General features: G+C 42.2%; 1 protein-coding gene across 4 annotated transcripts in view; it reads left to right on the top strand.

Moving 5' to 3' along the window:
- Window positions 1–6,235: 6,235 nt before the first annotated feature.
- LOC132398264 (muscleblind-like protein 3) overlaps window positions 6,236–23,418 on the top strand; it is a 134,266-nt gene continuing 117,083 nt past the window's right edge. For all 4 annotated transcript variants that reach the window (XM_059977415.1, XM_059977414.1, XM_059977413.1 and 1 more), the window contains exon 1: window positions 6,236–6,456. In XM_059977415.1, the coding sequence (XP_059833398.1) occupies window positions 6,283–6,456 (174 nt within the window). In that variant the 5' untranslated portion in view covers window positions 6,236–6,282. The remainder of the gene's footprint in view (window positions 6,457–23,418) is intronic.

Genomic DNA, 23,418 nt, shown 5'->3' with positions numbered 1-23,418 from the left:
CACTGTGAATTCCCTCTGGGTGCTCTGGTTTCCTCCCCAGCTCAAATTTGTACGGGTTGGTAGTTAATTGGGGACTGTAAGTTGCCCTAGTGTGTGGTTGGGTGGTAAAATCTGGGGGAAAAGCTGATGGGAGTGTGTGGAGAATAGACTGGGGTTAGTGTTGATTTTTGTAAATGGTGCCTGATGGCTAGCATGCACTCTGGGCCAGAAGGCCTGTTTCTGTGCTGTGGGACAGGGTGACTGTTGTTGACAGATGTTGTTTATACAGTAGCACCGCTGCGCACATTGCCATTTGTTAGTTTACTAAGGCACACCACTTTGTGAAGTGGCTGGTGTTAGCTCCACAGAATCTGCTCTGTGGACCCTTCTCCGGATGATCCTGTATGTTGCCTGACTCTAGAACACTGTTGTTGCCTTGAAGAAACTCGGTAGAATTTAAGTTGCTGCATCTCAGACCATGTCCATTGCAATCTAATGCTAACAGACTGACCAGCAGATCAGACTGTACCTGGCAGGTGGTTTATACAGAGGGACGTTGTCCCACCTCCTGTTCTGAAAGGTGATTTGTGCCAGTTGTACAGTTACTGGCCTGCATATTTAGAGGGCCATTTCCACACAGCCCTCTTACCTTGGTTTTTATCACACCAGTACTCCATAGACTTGGTCCCACGGTATCTCTCACTGAGACTTGTTGAACAGTGGTGATGTGGAAGCCAAGGGCAGTCTTTTCTTGCCATACTTGTGGACTTCCTTGCTGTAATAGTGGGTTGACAGTTAGACCATAGGACGTAGCAGCAGTTTGATTCTATTTGTCCCAGTGAGTCTCCTCTGCCATTTGATTATGCCTGGTTTATTTTATCCTCTCAACCTAATTCCCCTGTCTCCACCCCATGACCATTGACAACCCTTTTTAAACAAGAATCCATCAACAAACAAGAGAAAATCTGCAGATGCTGGAAATCCGAGCACCACACACAAAATGCTGGAGGAACTCAGCAAGCCGAGCAGCATCTGTGGAAAAGAGTTCAGCTGATGTTTCAGACTGAGACCCTTCAGCGGGACTGGAGGAAAAAAAATGATGGGTAGAGTTGAAAGATGGGGGGGGGGGAGGGAGATGATTTAGCCCCCACAGCCATCTGTGGCAATTAAATCCACCCTCTGGCTAAAGAAATTCCTCCTCATCTCTGAGGACATTTTATTCGGAGCTGTACCCTTTGATCCAAGTCTCTTCCACTACTGGAAACATCCTTTCCATTTTCACTCTATCCAGGCCTTTCAATATTAAGTCAATTTTAATGAAATACCCTCTCTATTCTTCTAAACTCCAGCGAGTATTGCCCAGAGCTATCAAACCGTCTTCATATTTAACCCTTACATTCCAGGATCATTCCCATGAACCGCCTCTGGACCCTCTCCAATGCCAGCACATTCTAGCTTAGCTAAGGGGCCCAAAACTGCTCACAATACTCTTGTATTGTGGTCTGACCAATGTCTTATAAAGTCTCACAGTACATCCTCCATTTTTATATTCTAGTCCTCTCAAAATGAATGCATTTATCTTCCTTACTACCACCTTAACTTGCAACTTGTTAGAATTCTGCACTAGGCTTCCTAAGTCCCTTTGCATCTTCAATCTCTGTATTCTCTCCAAATTTAGAAAATATTCTTATGACTGTATTCTTTCTGCTACATGTTCATGACCATATACTTTGCTATATTCCATTTGCCCTTTCTTTGCTCATTCTCCCAGCCTGTCCAAGTTTTTCTGCTTCATTCCCACTTCCTCAGCACTACTTGCCCCTCCACCTATTTTTGTATCATCTGCAGACTTGGCTACAAAGCCATCAATCCAGTCATCCTATTCATTAACATATAATATGAGAAGTAGTGTACGAAACATCAACCCCTGCGGAATGCCACCTGTCACTGGCAGCCAACCAGAAAAGGCTCCGTTTATTTTCACTGTTTGCTTTCTGCCGGTCAGTCAGTCTTCTATCCATGCTGGTATCATTCCTGTAAAATCATGGGATCTTATCTAGTTTTGGAAGCCTCATATACGGCATCTTGTCAAAGGCCTTATGAAAATCCAAGTAAACAACATCCACTTATTCTCCTTTGTATATCCTGCATTTTATTCCCTCAAAGAATCCCAATAGATTTCTCAAATAACCCCCCACCACTTAAGGAAACCATGCTGACTTCAGCCTATTTTATCTTGTGCCTCCATTTATCTCAAAACCTCATCCTAAATAATGGACTCTAAAATCTTGCCAACTACTGAAGGCAGCCTATAGTTCCCTGTCTTTTGCCTCCCTCTCTTCTTAAACAGTGGATTGACAGGAAGGAATCTAGAATGTCTTGAGTTCTGCACTGAGCCCATAATTCTTGTGGAAATAATTGTGTGCAGTTTTGGTCGCCAGACAATAGGATGAAGCCCGGGAAGGTGCAGGAAAGATTCACAGGAACGTAGCAGGACTGGAGGGCTTGAGTTGTATTGAGAAGCAGGGTAGGCTGTGATTGTTTTTCTTGAGCGATGTAGGTGCATGAGTGACTTTATCGAGGTTTATAAAGTCAAGAGAGTCATAAATTAGGTGAATGGTCAAGTCGTTTTCTTAGGTAGAGATTTAAAACTAAAAGGTTTCTGTTTAATGTGAGAGGGGAAAGATTTAGATTGAAACGGAGGGATGGTGGATATATGGACTAGGCCGGGGGTCGGCAACCCGCGGCTCCGGAGCCACATGTGGCTCTTTTACGTCTGTGCTGCGGCTCCCTGTTGCTTTGGGAAATAATTGGTCAGTATTTAATTAAAATGTATTTTAATTAAAATGTTTGTTAGTTTTTGAAATGTAATTCTAAATTTGAAGATTATGGTGATCTTGTACAATCTAAATAAGACGTTGTGGCGACATTGGAACCGGCTCACAATTAGCCAGCGTTCAGGCTAAGGGAGATAGCCTACGGGGGTTTGTGAGTACGTGTCTTTTGCAGCATCCGAGCCCATGGGGGGCGGGTTGAGGGAGGCTTAAAAGCAAGGCTGTTTAGTTCGAATAAAGCTATCTTTGACTGCAGTTTACTGACTGCGTGTAGCACACCACTACAACGTGTTTTTATCGCTGGCTGTCCAGAGGGGAGGTGCTGAAACGCTTTGTCGCGTGTCTGGAAGAAGTGAAAACTTTCCTGGGCAGCAAAGGGCTCACCTTTCCTGAGCTGGAACAGCCAGAGTGGCTGGAAAAGCTACACTTCATGGTAGACATGACAGCGCACCTGAACACGCTGAACACAGCTCTTCAGGGGAAAGGACGTACAGCCCTGCACATGTTGGAGGATGTTTTGGCATTCGAGTGCAAGTTGACAGTGCTTGCCAGAGATTTACAGAAAGGCACATTGTCTCACTTCCCCAATTTGAGAGAGTTCAAACAAGGCCACGACATGATAAATTCGGAGTATTTACATTCTGCAATCATCGCATTGCAAACATCGTTTGGGAAACGCTTCTGTGAGTTCAGAGAGGAAAAAAACACATTATCCTTCCCGGTCACTCCCCTAAGCATCGATCCATCCCTACTGAATACGACTGCATTGTCAGGTGTGAGTCAACCTGACCAAGTATGATAAATATTTTAATTGCCTAATATTTTACGTATATTCATATGTTTTCATTGTTCAGTGAAATAGTCCTTTTATTTTTCAGGTTGACAGCTGGCTGACATTATTTTTGGTTTGCTGCTGGCGGCAAATTTAAGTTTGGCGTTTTTCATAAATACAAGAAGGACTCAAATAGACGTTGAGTATTTTACTTAAAAGTAACCTTCAACCCAACGTCTTTTTTTCGGAGTTCAAAATGTTTTTGTTGCATGCAGAAATGTAATTTCGTTTTCTCTGCAGGAGTTCATCAATTTCATAAATGCAACACATTATAGTTTGTTTATACATAGCATAAAGGCAAAACAAAACATTGTATGCAGTGTTATTTCATTTTAAATGTCAAACGGGTTTTGCGGCTCCCAGTGTTTTCTTTTCTGTGGGAAACGGGTCCAAGTGGCTCTTTCAGTGGTAAAGGTTGCTGACCCCTGGACTAGGCTGTCAGAGGAATTGGTAAAGGCAGGTACAATTATGATGTTTATAAGATATTTGGACTGGTATCCAGATAAGAAAGGTGTAGAGGGTTAGAGGACTAGCTTAGGAAGGCATCATGGTTGGCATTGAGTTGCACTAAAGGGCCTGTTTCTGTGGTATTATGACCCTATGACAATTAAAATCCTCTTTAGGGTCCCCAGGCCGCTTCAGGTAAAGCTGCCTTGGCAAATCTGACATCAAAACGTGGCTTTGTAAGTGTTTTAATTGTTCAGATAGACACTACACAACTGACAAATACCTTCCGAGGTCAGCGAGCTCTCTGTGGAGTGACCCAAATGCCCTCCACTATAATCCAGTCCCTGATCAGGGTTCCATTTTAGTCAATTTGTTTTCATGACCCAGAGGAACCAATCAAAGTCAGCATTGCATCTGACCCCACTTTTGCCCTATTCTTTCCCCTCAATCAGTTGGGTGTTCGCCAAAACATTTCTCATTCTGTTTAAAGCATCGTCCCCTTTTCTCAGAATAATCCTGGTATCCCGGCAGCTTGCATCAGTTTGTAAAGCTGAGGGTCTGCAGTGGGTTCCCCTCATCTTACTGGCCTGTCTGTTACTGGCTGATTATTACATAGGTCTGCCCAATCTGTATTGTCACAGAGGTAGTGACATGCAACCCTGTGAACGTAACGCCACATTTATTTTTTTACAATAATAAGTGAAACAAAAGTGAAGATAGCTTTGTTTTTCTCTGTCTTCTCATTTTCTGAAGGGACTTCATTGTTTGCTTACCACACCCTGCTGAATTTTTCTCTCTTTTGCATCTCGAGTCTGTGTCTGCCTGCAGTCTAATGTGGCACACAGCCATAAACCATTCCAGGCATTTTACAGAGCTGTGCCGAATTGACTCTCTCACTGCTGCAGCTGGTATGCTGTTCTATTTTATCGAGACTCAACGATTTCATTAAGATATAAACCCTCTAAGTTAGGAGGTTCAAAACAGTCGGTGCCAACCAACTGAATGTGTAAACACACAAAGCATGAAGCCAGGGAGCGTTCCTTTTAATGCTTCTTACTGTACGTAACGCTAGTGTAGCAGAATCAAACACGTCAGGCTGAGGGATTTTTTTTGTGCATTGGGCATAGCAATGAATGTCTGGCAGAACGGATCAATATGAGACGGCCATTCTCATTGGCCTGCCGCCCAAGCTCTCACTGCAAAGCCGGTCCCAATTGGCTCGCCTGCTTACCATGTGCAGCTTTATGAAGGGAAATGGCCTTTTTTTTTAATCTCCAATGGCTGACAGCAAAATGCTGCACAGTTAGTGTCTGAACATTTTATAGCATGTCGGTACAACTGTCGTTTGACTATCAAGGTTATGAAGGAGAGCTTGTATGTTTTCATGATTTCTCTGATATCTTCTTTCTTTGTCCACAGGTTGTTGAAAAGTGCCTTTACTGAAGAATCTGCTGCTTGGATTTCTATCTCGGGCTGTTTTTCCCTTCTTTTGGCTTTACTTAAAGCAGCTTTGGAGACGACAATTCACCCATCCTTTATGTTTTGCTGAACACTCCATTTTTTTCCTTCCCTGCATTTTCCAGGTCCAACAGCTAGTGTTCCCTTCCATCTTTTTTTCTGCTTCGCTCCATCTTCATCTTTGGCTGTTTTACGATCAGTTAATGCGCGATCTTGGGAACAGAAGCGAGATATCTTCACCTCCCTCTCCCCAAGAGAAGCAAAGCTTAACTGTAACCAGAAGCACGGATAGCAACATATGCTACGAGAGAATTAATCAGAACCAGTTACTGGAGAGAACGGAATTTCACTGACAGGCTGCTGTCATCTTTGAGCAAGTTCTTCCCTTGGCACAAAAGGCGATATATTTTTCTGCCAACGCACATTGAAAGGGGCTAACCTGTTAATCAATGCCCGCCAGTTTGTGTGATGAATTCTTTTTAATTTAAGATTGGCTCTGTGACCAACGTCATGTATCTGCACAGTGATCTGACTAACTGAAAACCTAAGTGCTGAGAAGAAAAAAAAGGAATATATTTTTAACCAAAGGAACAAGTTTATTTGAGTTATAATTTTAACTTACTTTTATACACATTTTTCTAAAACTGGTACTGTTCTTGGGGGGGAGGGTTGGGAGAAAGAAAGATAAAGTGGGGGGATTTTGTTACCCACATATCCTTTCAGTTTCCTAATATGGCTGTAAATGTTTCAATGATCCGTGACACAAAATGGCTGACTTTGGAAGTGTGTCGAGAATTTCAGAGAGGAACTTGTTCTCGTTCTGATGCAGAGTGCAAGTTTGCTCATCCTTCACGAAGTTGCCACGTTGAAAATGGCCGTGTCATTGCCTGCTTTGATTCACTGAAGGTAAGAACTTAATTCATCCATTGCATTTATGTTAAGGCCATTGGATCATAGATACTGATACCATCTTTTTTATTTTCCTTGAAACTAAAGTGTTGCTAATTCTGCTCTTAATTTTGGTGGGTGACGCTACGTAGCTCTTGCCTTCACTGCTGGCTGTTGCAAAGAAGACCTCTGTAGCATGCATTTTAAAGGAAAAATTAGGGCAATTTTCAAAATGCTGTGACCTTGGGTTTACAGATTTGCAATTTGTGTATTAATTGAGTTCATAAGGTACACTGAACATGAATAAAAGCTAATCGGTCTTAAAGGGGCTCATCTTTTCCAAACGCAATGAGCAAAATCAAAGGCAGAACAATTTCATCCTTCCCAAACATCATTCCTCCCCTTTCCCCATTGGAATCTGCAGGTATTCTTGGCATGAACTCGTTTTACAGCACTACAAACCCTTCTGTAATTGCCCACTGTATGAAGGTGCTGGTACTGAACCCGTGAGCATCTTTATGTAGCTGCCGTAGCGATCTGGGTTTGCACTGCAATTTTGCCCTTCATTTGGATGAGTCTGCAGTACAGAAACAAGGAAGTGATGTTTCAGTTGTACGTTGCATTACATCGAATGGTCAAAGAAACTTGATCAGAGGAGGACAATCCACATAATACCAGCCAAAATGTTAACAGTTTGGGTTACTGCCGAACTTTCAGTCCTTAGCCTTGTAGTTCCTGTTTTTCAGCTACTCCGAATAATACCTTCCAAATGTAATGAGAGAGTCTGATTCCTTCCTTAAAGGTGATGAGTTCCAGATTCCCACTACCCTTTGGGTACAAAGTAGTTCCACTATTCCCATCTCGTCATTATGCTGATTACTTATCAATTATGTCCTCTTATTAATCAACTCCTTTACTAAGGGAAATAAGTCATTCCTGATTGGTCTTTTCTTTTGTTATTTAATACACTTTAGATAAATACCATATCAGTCTAAATTGTGCTAAAGAAAGTAACAGCCAGTGATGGGCAGTCAAACCCATACTTCTCCAGGAATGGCCACAGCCTTTCACATCTTCCTTGTGTCCCCTCAGTGTAATCATTCTCCAGCGTCTATCATTTATTTCTTATTTCTCCCGTACATTACCCGTGTTTCTGGGGATCCAGTTCCATTTGCCTAGACAACCTGTTGGTACCTTACAGCATTCTATACTTTTCCTTCTCCCTCGAAAAAAGCCAGTCTGCAGTTTCCACTGTGCACCTCAAAAGAGGAACATTGACCTTGGAGATCAGCAGGGTGACTCTAGGAATTGAAGCTTGTGTGGTAAGGTTTACAAGCTTGGTATGCAAGTAGTTGATAGAGTTGCGATTCAAATGATTGTTGTATACAAGATGCTTTGGTAGATGCATTTGCCTTTTCACACAATAAGATGATGGAATCTGAGACTGTTGACTGAACTGGGGTTCTGAAGTGAGAACTGTTTATTAAGGAGGGAAGTAAATACCTTATGATTACATGGTATGGAATTTCAAGATGGCCCAAAGTACTTGTTTGTAAAGTCTGGTTGCTGTATTGTAAATGTTGCTGATAGTTTTTAAATGGCAAAATCCTACATACAGCAATGTGATAACAATTAATGTTGGTGTTTGTGTTTGGAAAATAATTATTTAGGATTGGAGGAGGGTAAATGGAGAAGCAGTGTAAATCAACATTGTATTTAAATAGAAGAGGCATTAGTGTAGGCGCAGTAGCTCAACACTATTACAGCTTGGGGTGTCAGCGTTCAGAGTTCATTTCCAGTGTCCTCTGTGAGGAGTCTCTGTACTTCCTCCCTGTGGAGTGCGTGGGTTTTCTCCAGTTGTTTTCCACAGTCCAAAGACATAGCGGAAAGGTTAATTGGCCATTGTAAATTGTCCTGTGATTGGGTAAAGGTTAATTGGGTTGTGGGGGATTACTGGGCCGCATGGCTCGAAGGGTCTGTTCATTGTTAATCGGGGTTGTGGGGGATTGGGCACTGTGGCTCAAAGGGTCTGTTCATTGTTAATCGGGGTTGTGGGGGATTGGGCACTGTGGCTCAAAGGGTCTGTTCATTGTTAATCGAGGTTGTGGGGGATTGGGCACTGTGGCTCAAAGGGTCTGTTCCTTGTTAATCGGGGTTGTGGGGGATTGGGCACTGTGGCTCGAAGGGCCTGTTCCTTGTTAATCGGGGTTGTGGGGGATTGGGCACTGTGGCTCGAAGGGCCTGTTCCTTGTTAATCGAGGTTGTGGGGTATTGGGCACTGTGGCTCGAAGGGTCTGTTCATTGTTAATCGAGGTTGTGGGGGATTGGGCACTGTGGCTCGAAGGGTCTGTTCCTTGTTAATCGGGGTTGTGGGGGATTGGGCACTGTGGCTTGAAGGGTCTGTTCCTTGTTAATTGGGGTTGTGTGGTGATTACTGGGCCGCAAGGCTCAAAGGGCCTGTTCCACATTGTATCTCTGAATCAATAAAATAAAATAAGAGCTGTCCAGTATGTTACTGTTCTTATTGTTGTGGGTTTGCATTCTCCATCCCTTTATACACCTTATCTCGAATGTCTCCGGAAAATCTTTTCATCCATGTTTTGGAATATAGGCATTGCTGACCAGGTCTGTATTTACTGCCCATCCCCAACTGTCCTTGAGTAGACTGATATTGAAACAGTCTTACAAGCCAATGGGAATGCTGTGGATCTAGAGTAGTCTTATGCAGACTGGGTAAGGATGTGAAGCAGGTGTGTTTTCATTGCAACAAGGACCATTTTTAAAAACTACTTTAAAAAAAATTGTCATTTAACTTTAAACAGCTACAGTGGGCTTTCATCTCTGGTCTGTGGACTCTCGAGTTACTAAATGTGCATTTGAAATCTCCTCTTGACCTTGTGTAACTTTCCTTCAACAGTAGGTGGATGCCCTATTTCATCTGCAAAATTTTATATTGCAAAATCTAGTACCATGGTTGGGAAGTTGAACACCAGGTGCTGTAGTTTAAATATTGTTTTCCAGTGGTACCAAGGCAAGGATAGTTTTGGAACTGGGTCACAGTTCAACCAGGATTTCATAAGAAACAGGGACAGGTAGGTCGCTTGGGCCTTCAGAACTGTCAAATCATTCACTGAGATCCTGGTTAAAGCATCTCTTCCTATCGTACACATTTTCCTGTTTAAGACATTGTAACTATCCTGAATATACTCCTCAAAAGGGCATTTGTGTCCCTCTGGGTGAAGAATTCTAAAGTGATGAGCTTCCTCCTTTGTCCTTTTATTCTGAAGCTGGACACCCTGGTTTTAATTTTCCCAACCACAGGAAAACTCTGACCTGTATCCACCTTGCCAAGACCTTCAAGAACATTATTAATCTCTCATTCTTTAAACTTGAAAGCTGAAAGAAGCCCACATGACTTGAATTCAAAGGAATCAATTCACTGAACTTTCATTGGACTTTCTCAAAGGCAAATATATGTAGTCGGAGCAGAATACACCAGGTACAATCTCACCTGAGCCCGAAATATTTGCAGTTTGATAATTTTACTCTTCAATTCCAAACATTTCAGAATAAAGGTTTACATTCCATTTTCTTTTTTAAATTGTTTGCTCTACACGCATGTTAACTTCCTGTACACTGGTATCTCCCCATCACTCCCAGCTGAACCAATATCCATTTTTTTCAATTCTTCCAATCAAATTGAACAACTTCACATTCTCCACATGCAACTTCATCAGCTATCATTTTGCACATTTAGCTAAAAGTTGAGGGAGATGCCAGTGCTTTCATCTTTCTGAATACTCTGTTTCCTTGCTTTTGCAATTATCAAAGCCAAAGTGGTTCATGACAATTTGAGATCCGGTATAGGCTGCATCACCAAAACAAATTTTTTTTGCTCTTCCATAGCATTGACCTTTTTCAGCCCTAACCTGTCATCCACACACATCTCCATAATCAATTGTTCCCATCCCTCCGCCAATCCTCCAGGATGACCTTGCATCTGCTTCCTATCAAAATCTGAGCTCATTTAAAATTCAGCTGCCTGCATCTTCCTTGCCCATCCCGCCTGTTCTGATGGCATCTCTATTTTGAACTTCACCCTCCCTTTTCCTTCCAGTCACCTGCAATGATTTATTTCTCCAGTCATGGGCTCTGGTGAAACGTCCCCATCTCCACTACCAATATTGAAGATCATGTTTGACTTTTTGTTTGAAAGTGCTCCTGTGAAGTGCCTTGGAAAGCTGTAATCTGATTACAGCTGCTATGTAAATGGAAGTATCATTGCTTACTGGAATATGGCCTGATTTACGTCTACAGAATGTAACAATGAGGAGGCATTTTAATGTGGCATAAGACTTAGAAGCATAATTAGGCCACTCAGCCCATTGAATCTGCTTTGCTATTTCATCATGGTTGATTTAGTATCCCTCTCAACCCCACTTTCCTGACTTCTTCCTGTAAATTTGACACCCTTACTAATCAAGAACCTATCAGCCTCTGATTTAACAGACAGACAGACATACTTTATTGATCCCAAGGGAAATTGGGTTTTGTTACAGCTGCACCAAACAAGAATAATGAAGAAATATAGCAATATAAAGCCATAAATAATTAAATAATAAGTTAATCATGCCAAATGGAAATAAGTCTAGGACCAGCCTATTGGCACAGGGTGTCTGACACTCCGAGGGAGGAGTTGTAAAGTTTGATGGCTACAGGTAGGAATGACTTCCTATGACACTCAGTGTTACATCTTGGTGGAATGAGTCTCTGGCTGAATGTACTCCTGTGCCTAACCAGTATATTATGGAGTGGGTGGGAGTCATTGTCCAAGATGGCATGCAACTTGGACAGCATCCTCTTTTCAGACACCACCAGTTCCAGTTCCACCCCCACAACATCACTGGCCTCACGAATGAGTTTGTTGATTCTATTGGTGTCTGCTACCCTCAGACTGCTGCCCCAGCACACAACAGCAAACATGATAGCACTGGCCACCACAGCCTCGTAGAACTTATACTAAATGACTTGGCCCCCACAGCTTTCCATGGTAATAAATTTCACAGATTCAACAGATTTATTTTTAGAAGGCGTTCGATAAGGTGCCGCATAAAAGACATCCATAAGATAAGGATACATAGAGTTGGCGGTGATGTATTAGCATAGATAGAGGATTGGTTAATTAATAGAAAGCAGAGTTGGGATACATGGATATTACTCTGGTTGGCAATCAGTGAATGGGCGGTATGCCGCAGGGGTCGATGCTGGGCCCACAACTGTTCATGATATACATTTAACAATCCTGAAGAGGGGACTGAGTGTAGTGTATCTGAGTTTGCTGATGACACTAAAATGAGTAGAAAAGCAAATTGTGCAGAAGACACGGAGAGTCTGCAGACAGATATAGATAGGCTAAGTGAGTGGGCTGGTCTGGTAGATGAAGTACAATGTTGGCAAATGTGCAGTCATCACTTTGGAAGGAAAAATGAAAGAGCAGATTATTATTTAAATGGTAAAAATTGCAGCATGCTGCTGTGTAGAGGGACTTGAGGGTGCTTGTGCATGAATCACAAAAGGTTGGTTCGCAGATCAAGAAGGCAAATGGAATGTTAGCCTTCTTTACTAGAGGGATTGAATTTAAGAGCAAAGTGGTTATGCTGCAACTTCTAGGGGTACTGGTGAGGCCCCATCTGGTGTATTGCGTGCAGTTCTGGTCTCCTTACTAGAGGAAGGATATACTGGCTTTGGAGGGAGGTGCAGAGGAGGTTCACCAGGTTGATTCCAGAGATGAAGCGGTTAGACTATGAGGAGAGATTGAGTCACCTGGGACTGTACTCACTGAAATTCAGAAGCATGAGAGAAGATCTTATAGAAGCATATAAAATTAAGAAAGGGATAGATAAGATAGAGGCAGGAAAGTTGTTAACACTGGTAGGTGAAACTAGAACTAGGGAACATAGCCTCAAGATTTTGGGGGAGTAGATTTAGAACCGAGATGAGGAGGAACTGCTTTTCCCAGAGAGTGGTGCATCTGTGTAAGTCTCTGCCCAATGAAGCAATGGAGGCTACCCCAGTAAATATATTAAGACAACGTTAGATAGGTTTTTGTGTAGCAGAAGAATTAAAGATTACGAGGAAAAAGCAGGTAGGTGGAGATGAGTCCATGGCCAGATCAGCCATGATCTGATTGAATGGCAAAGCAGGCTTGGTAGGCCAGATGGCCAACTCCTGCTCCTATTTCTTATGTTCTTCTGTTGTTTTGTAACACACTCTGAGTAAAGAAGTTCCTGCTTATCTAAATGGACACCCTCCTATTCTGAAGCTGTGCCTGGTCCTATAATTACATCCCCTTCACATCTACTTTATCTGGGCCTTTCAATATTTAATAGGTTTCAATGAAGTTCTACCACCGCCCCCCCCCCCCCCACCCATTCTCCTAAACTCCAGTGAGTATAGGCTTGGAGTAATCAGATGCTCCTCCTATGTTAACTTTTCACTCCAGATCATTGTCGTGAACCTCCACTGGACAATCTTCAATGCCAGCACATCTCTTCTTAGATAATGGACCCAAAATTACTTGCAATACTCCAGTGTGCTCTGACCTATGCTTTATAAAGCTTCAGCATCGCATCCTTGCTCTCATATTCTAGTTCTCTTGAAATGAATACTAACATTGCATTTGCCTTCCTTAGCACCAACTCAACATGCAAGTTAACCTTCAGGGAATCCTGCACAAGGACTCCCAAGTCTGTTTGTACCTTTGATTTTTGAATTTTCTTTCTTTTTTAGAAAATACATCTTTATTCTTTCTACCAAAGTGCATGACCTGGGCCCATTCTCCCAATCTGTCTAAGCCCGTCTTCTGCAGACTTCCTGCTTCGTCAACATTACCTGCCCCTACACCTATCTTTGTATCATCTGCAAACTTGGTCACCTAACCATCAGTTGTCATCCAAATTGTTGACATAAGGTGAAAAGAAGAGCTGTCAATACTGACCTGCAGAACACTACTAATCACCATCTGCCAACCAGAATAGGCCCCTTTATTCACAGTTTTTGCCTCCTGCCCATCAGCCAATCTTCTATCCACGCTAGTATCTTTCTGTAATACCATGGGCTCTTATCTTGCCTCATGTGCAGCACCTGTCAGATGCCTTCTGAAGATCCAAGTAAACAACATCTGCTGTCCCTCCTTTGTCTGTCTTGACTGTTATTTCCTCTAAGAATTCCGATAGATTTTTCAGGCAAGATTTCCCCTTAAGGGAACCGTACTAACTTTGGCCTACTTTATCATGTGTTTCCAAGTTCTCTAGAACCTCATCCTTAGTAATTAACTTCAACATCTTGCCAACCACTGAAATCAGACTATCTGGCCTATAATTTCCTCTTGTCTGCCTTCTTCCCATCTTAAAGAGTGGAGCAACATTTACAATTTTCCAGTTCTCCAGAACCATTTGAGAATCTTGTGATTCTTGAAAGGTTGTTAATAATGCCTCCACAGTCTCTTCAGTTACCTCTTTCAGAATACTGAAGTATAGTCCATCTGGTACTGGTGACTTCTCTTCATATCTTTCAGATTCCTAAGCACCTTCTCCCCGTGTCTCCACAATGTCATTTCTTTTTCCCCCATTACTACCTCTCCAGCATCATTTCCCAGCAGTCCAATAACCACTGTTGCTTCTTTTTAATCTTGCGATATCTGACAAAAACCTTTGGTAACCCTTATTATATTATTGGCCAGCTTACCTTCATATTTCTTGTTTTCTCTCCTTGTGGTTTTTAATGCCTTCTGTTCATTTTTAAAAACTTCCCAATCCTCTACCTTCTCACTGATTTTTGCTGTATTATATGCCCTCTGTTGCTTTTATGTTGTCTTTGACTTCCCTTGTTAGCTATGGTTGCCTCATCCTCTCTTTAGAATTCTTCATCTTTAGGGTGAATCTACCCCTTTCCTTCCAAACTTCTGTCAGAAACTCCAGCCATTACTGTTCTGCCGCCATCCCAGCTAGTATCCCCTTCCAATCAACTTTGGCCAGTTCCTATCTCAAACATCTTACTGAACTGCAATACTGATACATCTGATTTTATCTTCTCCCTCTCAAACTGCGAGATGAATTCTATCATAATATGATCGCTGACTCTTAAGGGTTCCTTTACCTTAAGCTCTCTAATCAAGTCTGTTTCATTGCACACACCTAATCCAAAAATTCCTTTCCCCTAGTGGTCTCAAAATGCTGCAAAAAGGTATCTCATAGGTATTCTACAACTTCCCTCTCTTTGGATCCAGCCCCAACCTGATTTTTCCCAATCTACCTGCTTATTGAAATCCCCCATGGATCCCATCTCCCATTGTATTTCTCCAAAATCCTGGCTATTGTTTAGGTGCCGTGTTATAACTCTCAACCAGGGTCTTTTACCCTTGCAGTTTCTTAACTCTACCCACAAGGATTCTCCATTTTCTGATCCTGTGCCACCTCTTTTTAAGCATGAATTTTTTTTAGAATAGATGTACAGCTTTCCAGTCTTAGGCACTGGATCCAAAGGTAATTTGAGTTATATATGTTGACATGAGTTGTTTTAAAGGATCCAAGTGCCAGTAGATTGGCATGTTTTTTAAACTCTAAATGCATCAAAATTCTAACAGTTCATTCCCATGTCTTTTGTTGAGGATGGTCTAGTTTCATTTTAGATGGTCATTTTGGTTGAAGCTCAGTTCTTCCACCAGAAATGGTGCAATTAATTGTGCCAAACATTAAAGATACTCTGAAGGAAATAGACTCAGAAGGAACTGCATGATTGATGTTTATGATCAACTCCAAAGTATTCCTGGGTTGTTAATGTGGATCTACCATAACATATTGGAATAAGAACAAGGGCCCAATATCATGCCAAATTTTAGATGCATAGAATAATTCAGGAAAGAACCAGGACCTTTCAACCCACCTCATCCATTTGCCTGCAATTCGCCCACATCCCAAGTACCTGTCCAAATGCCCTTTAAATGTTGTAATTGTATCTGCTGCTACCACTTTCTTTGGAAGCTTATTCCAGATAACCACCACCATCTGCATGTACACTTTGCTCCTCAGATTTCCTTTAAATTTCTCCATTCTCACCTTAAACCTGTATGCCTTCTAGTTCTAAATACTCATGACCTTTAGAAGAAACTATGTATCTTATCCATGCCCCTCATATTTTTATGAACCTCTGGAACAGGTATTCCCAACCCTTTTCACACCCTGGACCCCAGGTTGGGAACACCTGCTCGAGAAGGTCACCCCTCAGCTTACTATATTCTAGTTGAAAATAAACTCAAACTATACAACTTTTTCCATATAATTACAGCCTTCCATTCCATACAGTGACTCTCTTCAGCATCTTCTCAGTTGCTGCTACATCCTTGTTGAATGGTGACCAGAATTGTACACAATACTCCTTCTGCAATCTAACTAATGTTTTGTACAATGGCAAAGTTCAAAAGTTAAATGTATATGTATTTTGATAATAAAATTTATGTTGCCATATGCAACCCTGAGATAAGTTTTCTTGCTGGCATGCTCAGTAAATCCAAGAAACACAACAGAATCAATGAAAGACCACACCCAACAGAGCAGATGAACAACCAATGTGCAAAAAAGCAACAGACTGTGCCATGCAAAAGAAAACATATTTAGTATCAACATGAGGTGAAAAATCCTTGAAAGTGGTGGGATGAGTGAAATTGACCCCTCTGGTTCAAGAGCCTGATGGCTAAGTGGTCATAAATGAACCTAGTGGTGTAGGTCCTGACGCTCCTGGCAGTGGCGAGAAGAGAGCACGACCTGTGTAGCGGGGTCCCGTGATGATGGATGGTGCTTTTTTGCAATAGTTCTCCATGTAGGTATGCTCCGTAATGGTGACGGCTTTGCTCTGATGGACTGAGCCGTATCCACAATCTCACATGTCCACAACATGATAACACAACTCTTGTCATTCTTTGTGGGTAATAGGACAAGTTTTTCATTGACTGCCTATCCCTACTTTCTGTTTGAAAGCTGGTGCATAAATGCTGCAGTTCATTTGATGAACAGTGCTGTTGTGTGATACATTCCAGGACATTTTCCCAATGAACAGTAATATATTTACATCGAGTTTTTCTGTAAATTAGAGGGGAAGCTGGAGGTGATACTGGATCTGGTCTTTTCCCTCCTTTGGGTTGGAAGCTGCATTTTATCAGCTGTTTCTGAAGAAGTTTTGCGAAGTTCCCGCAAGTCAGTCTATAAATGATATTCAATGGAATGGTGTTGCACCCACACTGATTAGAAGTGTTAATCAAGTGACTGCATAGGGTCAGCCATCTTAGAGATCATATTAAATGCAAATGTTTGCTAAAAATAATGAACCTTACATTTTATCAATCTTTCCTCTGAACATTTAAGTAAACAAAGCATTGAATCTACATAAATTTCCTGTAAATGTACTTAATATAGGCAGTTACATCAATTCATCAAGAACAGCATTATTTTAAATCTCAATCATAGAATAAACACAATGAAGGAAAGCAAATTATTTATGTTCTCTTGATAGTGCCATGTCTGCATAGACAATGGCTACTGTCTGTTCAAAATAAAGGGGAAATGTACAATCAGACAGGCGTTCCAGATCCTCGCCTCCTCCCTACTAATCAATCAAATGCAGTGCTCGCACGTTGATTGTGTTAGAGGAGCAGAAGGTTCCAAGTGAACGCTGCAATGCGGTGGCACCCGATTCATATTTTTACCCGGCCTACTCCTTCGATGATCAGCTTCTGCCTTCAGAATGGTTTGAGAAAATGAAAATGCGGATAATAAAGCTCTTTAAGCTTGTTGATGACACAGGCTGAGGTAGAGGGTTTCTGCTGATGTTTATCAGTTTGTGTAAGAGCCTACTCCTACCCTACCTGTGCTATCCCAGTGTGTTAGAACAGCACAAGATATACATTTGGAAATGTGTGGTTGTGGTTATTGAGTGAAAGCAATGCTTAGGGAGACCTGATAGACATTCTAAAGGTTTTTCCCAAAGGACAGAAGTTTGTTTAGCTTGTAACCTTTGCCAAGGCTGCAGAAGGGGAGCAAGAGGGGGAAGGAGGAGGAGATCAAGGTATACCTGGGAGAAATTAAAAAGAATCCCGGGGTTTGTAATAAATGTAATATTAAATAAAGGAGCTCTTGATGGGCCCAAATGATCTAGTGTGATTTGGGGTAATCCCCACTTCTGGAGAATTTGGAAAAGCTTGTTTTAGAAATATAATAATTTAAACCTGATTTTCTTTGTGTACTGTGATTGAATATTGGCATGATTGTAGGCAACCATGGCAACCACTGTTTCCTGCTTGTTTGTGTCACTCTGAAAACAAGTCTGGAAATCTGACCAGGCTCTCCCTAAAGAATCCTGACCTTTGGAGAGTCAGGATGACCCACAGGGTGACTCTGTACCCTGTGAAGAACACCTTTGGGAGCACTATAGGAGAACCTGTACAGTATTGCCTCAGGACTAGCTTTTGCCTGGGACTTGTAGAAGGATCAGGCCGACCTCCTGGATTTCTGAGTGCTGTTCCATGGTCAGGTTGTATGAAAAAAGATCTTTTGTCCATTTAGCTCCTCGAATCTATTTTGTTAGTTAATCCGACCATGACTGATCTGATTGCAACTTCAATCTTACATCCCCATTTCCCTCCTGCAGCCTTCCACCTTCTTGTTTATGAGAAGTTCCTTGTAAAAAAAATCCTACTGCACTTTAAGAATTAGGAGTCACAACCATCTGAGGAGGTTCACTTAGCCATATCTCTATCTTCAGGTAGTCACTTATTTTTAAGTAGTGACTTGTAGTTCAAGATTCTCCCACATAAGGAGACATCCTCTCCACATCTACTCTGTTAGGACTCTTCAGAATTTTATATTGCAATGAAATCCTTTATCATGCTTCTAAACTGCAGACCAGTCCAGCCCGACCAACCTTTTATCCATGGTCTAACCTGTCTGTTCCAGGTTGTGGTCTAGTCAGTTTTCTCTGAGTTGCAAAGTATTGATGTTCATTCTTTAATAAAAAGACAAATTCTCCAGCTGTAATCTCACCAATGCCTTGTGTAACTGAAACACAATGTCCCAACACTTCATTCAATTCCCCTTGCAATAAACAATAACATTCAGTTAGCTTTCCTAATAACTTGCTGTTTCTGCCTAGTAGTCTTTTGGGAATGATGCAGAGGTACACAGAGGTCCCTCTGCAGCCTCTCACCACTCAGATGATGATCATTTTATCTGTCAACATGGACGATTTTGTGTCTCCCGCGCAATGCTCCATTTGCCTGTACATAACTGATCTGTCTCCTTTTATATCCTCTGCATGTCTTCTTCATAACCTGCCAGTCTTAACGGAATCAAGAGTTTACCTCTCCAATTTCTCCTGCTTGCCTCACTCCCCCCACCACCAGTATTGAATGTTTCTGAAGCCTCCCTCCCCCTCTGATCTTCTCAGCCATACTCTCCTTCTGCACACTAGTGCTTGCCCCTTCAATCGCAGGTTCCGATTGGGACTCACAGAGTTGTGCTGTCTTACATTTCCTTTCCCTCACCTCACACCTGGTTCCAGATGATTCATTTTTAGCTACTATAAACGTGAAGGCAGTGGAAACTGTACAGTTTCAAACTTTACATCTCACACAAGCTCTTATACTCCTAAAACACAACCTATACAACCAGGAAAGCTTGCCAACAGATTTTACTTTCTGAGGAGGCTGAAGAGAGCTTGGCTATGTACATCTATACTCACATCATTCTACAGATTTGCAGTAGTGAGCATTCTGAGGTGCTGCGTCGCTGCCTGGTATGGAAACTGCACTGCGCCAGATAGGATGCCTCTACAGCAGGTAATCAAAACTGCCAAATGCATCATCAGCACCAGCCTATCTGCCATCAAGGACATGTGCATATACAGACAGGTGCTGGAAAAGGGCCGGTAACATCGTGAAGGGTCACACCCTCCTTGCTCATGGTCCGTTTATCCCACTCCTATTAGGGAGGAGGCTATGTGGCATGGCATTCACGCTCGGACCACCAGATTCAAAAACAGTTACTTTCCCCAAGCAGTAAAACTGGCCAACACATCAATCCACTGACCCACCATTCCACGCCCCCAACCAACACTGCTTTATTATTTCCTGTCGGAGTCACCTTGTATACTTGGTGCATAGTTCCCTGAAGGTGGAATCTCATGTGGATAGGGTGGTGAAGAAAGCTTTTGGAATGCTGGCCTTTATAAATCAGAGCATTGAGTATAGGAGTTGGGATGTAATGTTAAAATTGTACAAGGCATTGGCGAGGCCGAATTTGAAGTACTGTGTACAGTTCTGGTCACCGAATTATAGGAAAGATGTCAACAAATTAGAGTACAGAGAAGATTTACTAGAATGTTACCTGGGTTTCAGCACCTAAGTTACAGGGAAAGGTTGAACAAGTTAGGTCTTTATTCCTTGGAGCGTAGAAGGTTGAGGGGGAACTTGATAGATGTATTTAAAATTATGAGGGGGATAGATAGAGTTGACATGGATAGGCTTTTTCCATTGAGAGTAGGGGAGATTCAAACAAGAGGACATGAGTTGAGAGTTAGGGGGCTAAAGTTTAAGGGTAACATGAGGGGGAATTTCTTTACTCAAGTGAATGGTATCTGTGTGGAACGAGCTTACAGTAGAAGCGGTAGTGGCAGGTTCGGTATTGTCATTTAAAGTAAGATTGGATAGGTATATGGACAGGAAAGGAATGGAGGGTTATGGGCTGAGTGCGGGTCAGTGGGACTAGATGAGAGTAAGCGTTCGGCACGGACTAGAAGGGCTGAGATGGCCGGTTTCCGTGTTGTAATTGTTATATGGTTATACAGACACTCCCAAGCTTAGAGTCACTTCGTGGTTGTGCAATCAACATATGTATAGTATATAAGCTATCTTATGTATTTATATTTATTGTGTTTTGTTATTATAATATTGTTCTTTTTCCTATTGAAGTTTTTTTGTTGTTGCATCGGATCCAAAGTAACAACTGTTTTGTTCTCCTTTACTCTTGTGTACTAGAAGTGACATTAAACAATCTTGAATCTTGAAAATATCCTGTTGGGACAGGGGTTTACAGAAATCATTAAGTCTACTTGTGCTGGTATAGTGGAAATGCAAGTTTCAAAAGCCACCCATTCCTTCCAAGATGGTTACACTGCAGCATCTAAGTAAATCTATTATCAAGGTACATATATATCACCTTTTCCAACCCTGAGATTAATTTTCTTGTGAACGTACTCAATAAATCTATAGAATAATAATAACAAAATCAATGAAAGACCACCCAACTTGGACGTTCAACCAGAGTGCAGAAGACAATGAACTGTGCAAATACCAGAAGAAAGAAATAATAATGATAAATAAGCAATAGTTATTGAGAATGTGAGATGAAGGGTCCTAGAAAGTGAGTTCATTGGTTGTGGGAATATTTCAGTGATGGGGCAAGTGAAGTTATCCTTTTGCTTAAGAGCCTGATGGTTGAGGGTTAGTAATGGTTCCTGAATCTGCAGGTGTGAGCCCTGAGGCTCCTGTACCAGCTTCCTGATGGCAGCAGAGAAGAGAGCATGACCTGGGTGGTGGGAGTCCCAGATTATGAATGCTACTTTACACAACGATGCTTTGTGTAGATGTGCTCATTGGAGGGTAGGGCTTTACCTGTGATGGACTGGACCGTATCCACTACATTTTGTAGGATTTTCTGTTTGTGGTTCCATACCAGGCTGTGGTGCAGCCAGCCAATATACTCTCCACTTCACACCTATTTAATTTTGTCAGAGTTTTAGATATCATGCTGAATCTCTGCAAGTTCCTAAGGAAGGAGGTGCTGTTCTACTTCCTTCATAATTGTATTTGCATGATGGGCCCAGGACAGATCCTCAGAAATAATAACACGGAGGAATTTAAAGTTGCTGACCCTCTCCACCTCTGATCCTCTGATGAGGACTGGCTGATGGACCTCTGTGTTCTGAAAGTATAATTTTCTGGAATAACTTCATGTAGTGAGGGTGTCAATGTATGCTTTGCTGAGCTCTACACTTGCTCCAGAAGGCAAATTGGTGAATTGTGCTATTTATTAAGAGCACATTTACCAAGATCTGATGAAAAACTTTGTTTTGCATGCCATCCATACAGATCATTTCATTGAGATAGTACAAGGGAAAAACAAAGACAGAATGCAGAATAAAGTGTTTCACTGCAGAGAGAGTGCATTGCAGGCAGACAATATGGTCCAAGGCCTTAATGAGGTAGGTTGTTAAATCAAATGTTCAATAGGTACATTTAATGTCAGAGAAATGTATACAATATACATCCTGAAATCCTTTTCTTCACAAACATCCACAAAAACAGAGGAGTGCCTTAAAGAATAAGTGACAGTTAAAGGGTGTATCTTATTGTACTAGGGCACTATTCAATCATCCCAACCGCGGGATAGAAACTGTCCTTGAGTATGGTGGTACGTGTTTTCAGGCTTTTACATCTTCTGCCTGATGGGAGAAGAGAGAATGTCTGTGTTGCATGGGTTGTTTGATTATGCTGGCTGCTTACTGAGGCAGCAAAATGGGAAGACAGTCCATGGAGGCAAGCTGGTTTCCAGAACGTGCAGAGCTGTGTCCATGACTCTGCAGTTTCTTGCAGTCTGAGGCAGAGCAGTTACCATTGCAAGCTATTATGCATCTGGATAGAATGCTTTATCTGGTGTGCCTATAAAAACTGGTGAAGATCAAAGCAGACGTGCCAAATTCATTTAGCCTCCTGGGAGAAAGCGGAGGTGCTGGTGAGCTTTCTTGGCTGTGTGTCTGTGTGGTTGGACCAGCGCAGGCTGTTAGTGATGTTCACTCCTAGCGGCTTGAAGCTTTTGGGCATTTTGTCCTCAGCACTGTCGAAGTTGAAAGGAACCCATGTACCACACCATGTCCTGAAGTCAACAGACAGCCCATTTGTTTTGCTGACATCCAGGGAAAGGTTGTTACGGCAGCTTGCTACTCGGCTTTCTGTTGGATAAAATGACTGCGAACAAAATGTTTTTCTGCCAAGCCTGATGTTTCCATCCATCAAATCTGCAACAAAGTCAGGCAATCCCTCGGACATGTAATGGTGCTGGCACGATGAGCCCTCTGCTCGCAGATATTCCTACAGCCAATGCAGCTGTGTCTACACGGGCCTGTTTGTGAACCCTGTTGTCAGGTGCAGGGTCTGGGTAACATGCTTGGTGAATGCTTCTGCTTCACTCACATTTGCTCAATAACCACACACTCCTCCCACAGTTTCCACTGCTCTGCGGTTTACGTCACCTCCCTCACCTCATCCCATGTTTCTCCTTCCCTTATCAGATTCTATTAGTGGCAGTCCTTTGCCACCTCCACCCTTCACCTTTCAGCCTCTGTCCTGTTCACACTTCCATCTGTCTATCACCCTTCCTCATTTGGATCTACCTATCGCCTGCCAGATCTTGCAACACACTGTCTCTCCATCTTTTTATACCAGCTGTCTCCCCTCAATTGTTCAACTCGGATGAACGGTATCGACCCAAAACGTTGACTATCCATTCTTACCATGTTTCAGAAACTCTGGGTGTCCCACTTTAAAGATAATATCATATTTTTGAAATGTTGCCATTCCTGTAGCAAATACGGCGGCCAATTTGTGGGCAATAAAGCTCCCATGTACAGTCATTCAGTTTGGTAAATAGATAATCTACTTCAGTGATGTTAGCGGAGGAGTTAAAAGTGGAATTTTAAAGGATGGTGCCCCTCTGGAATTCTGTGCCTTACTTACATTGTGATACAATACAGAATTGGCGCTTAAGGCCCTTTGAGATGCATCGAGTGACTGGATTACTAGAAATATTTAAGGCAGGGGTAGATAAATATTTGCAAGACTGTGGGGGATTTGAGAATATAGGGAAATGGCACAAA

This window comes from Hypanus sabinus, chromosome 8 (genome assembly GCF_030144855.1).
Source record: "Hypanus sabinus isolate sHypSab1 chromosome 8, sHypSab1.hap1, whole genome shotgun sequence".
Classification (NCBI taxonomy): Eukaryota; Metazoa; Chordata; class Chondrichthyes; order Myliobatiformes; family Dasyatidae; genus Hypanus; species Hypanus sabinus.
The sequence above is the reverse complement of the archived record's forward strand: the minus strand, read 5'-3'. Positions and strand labels throughout refer to the sequence as shown.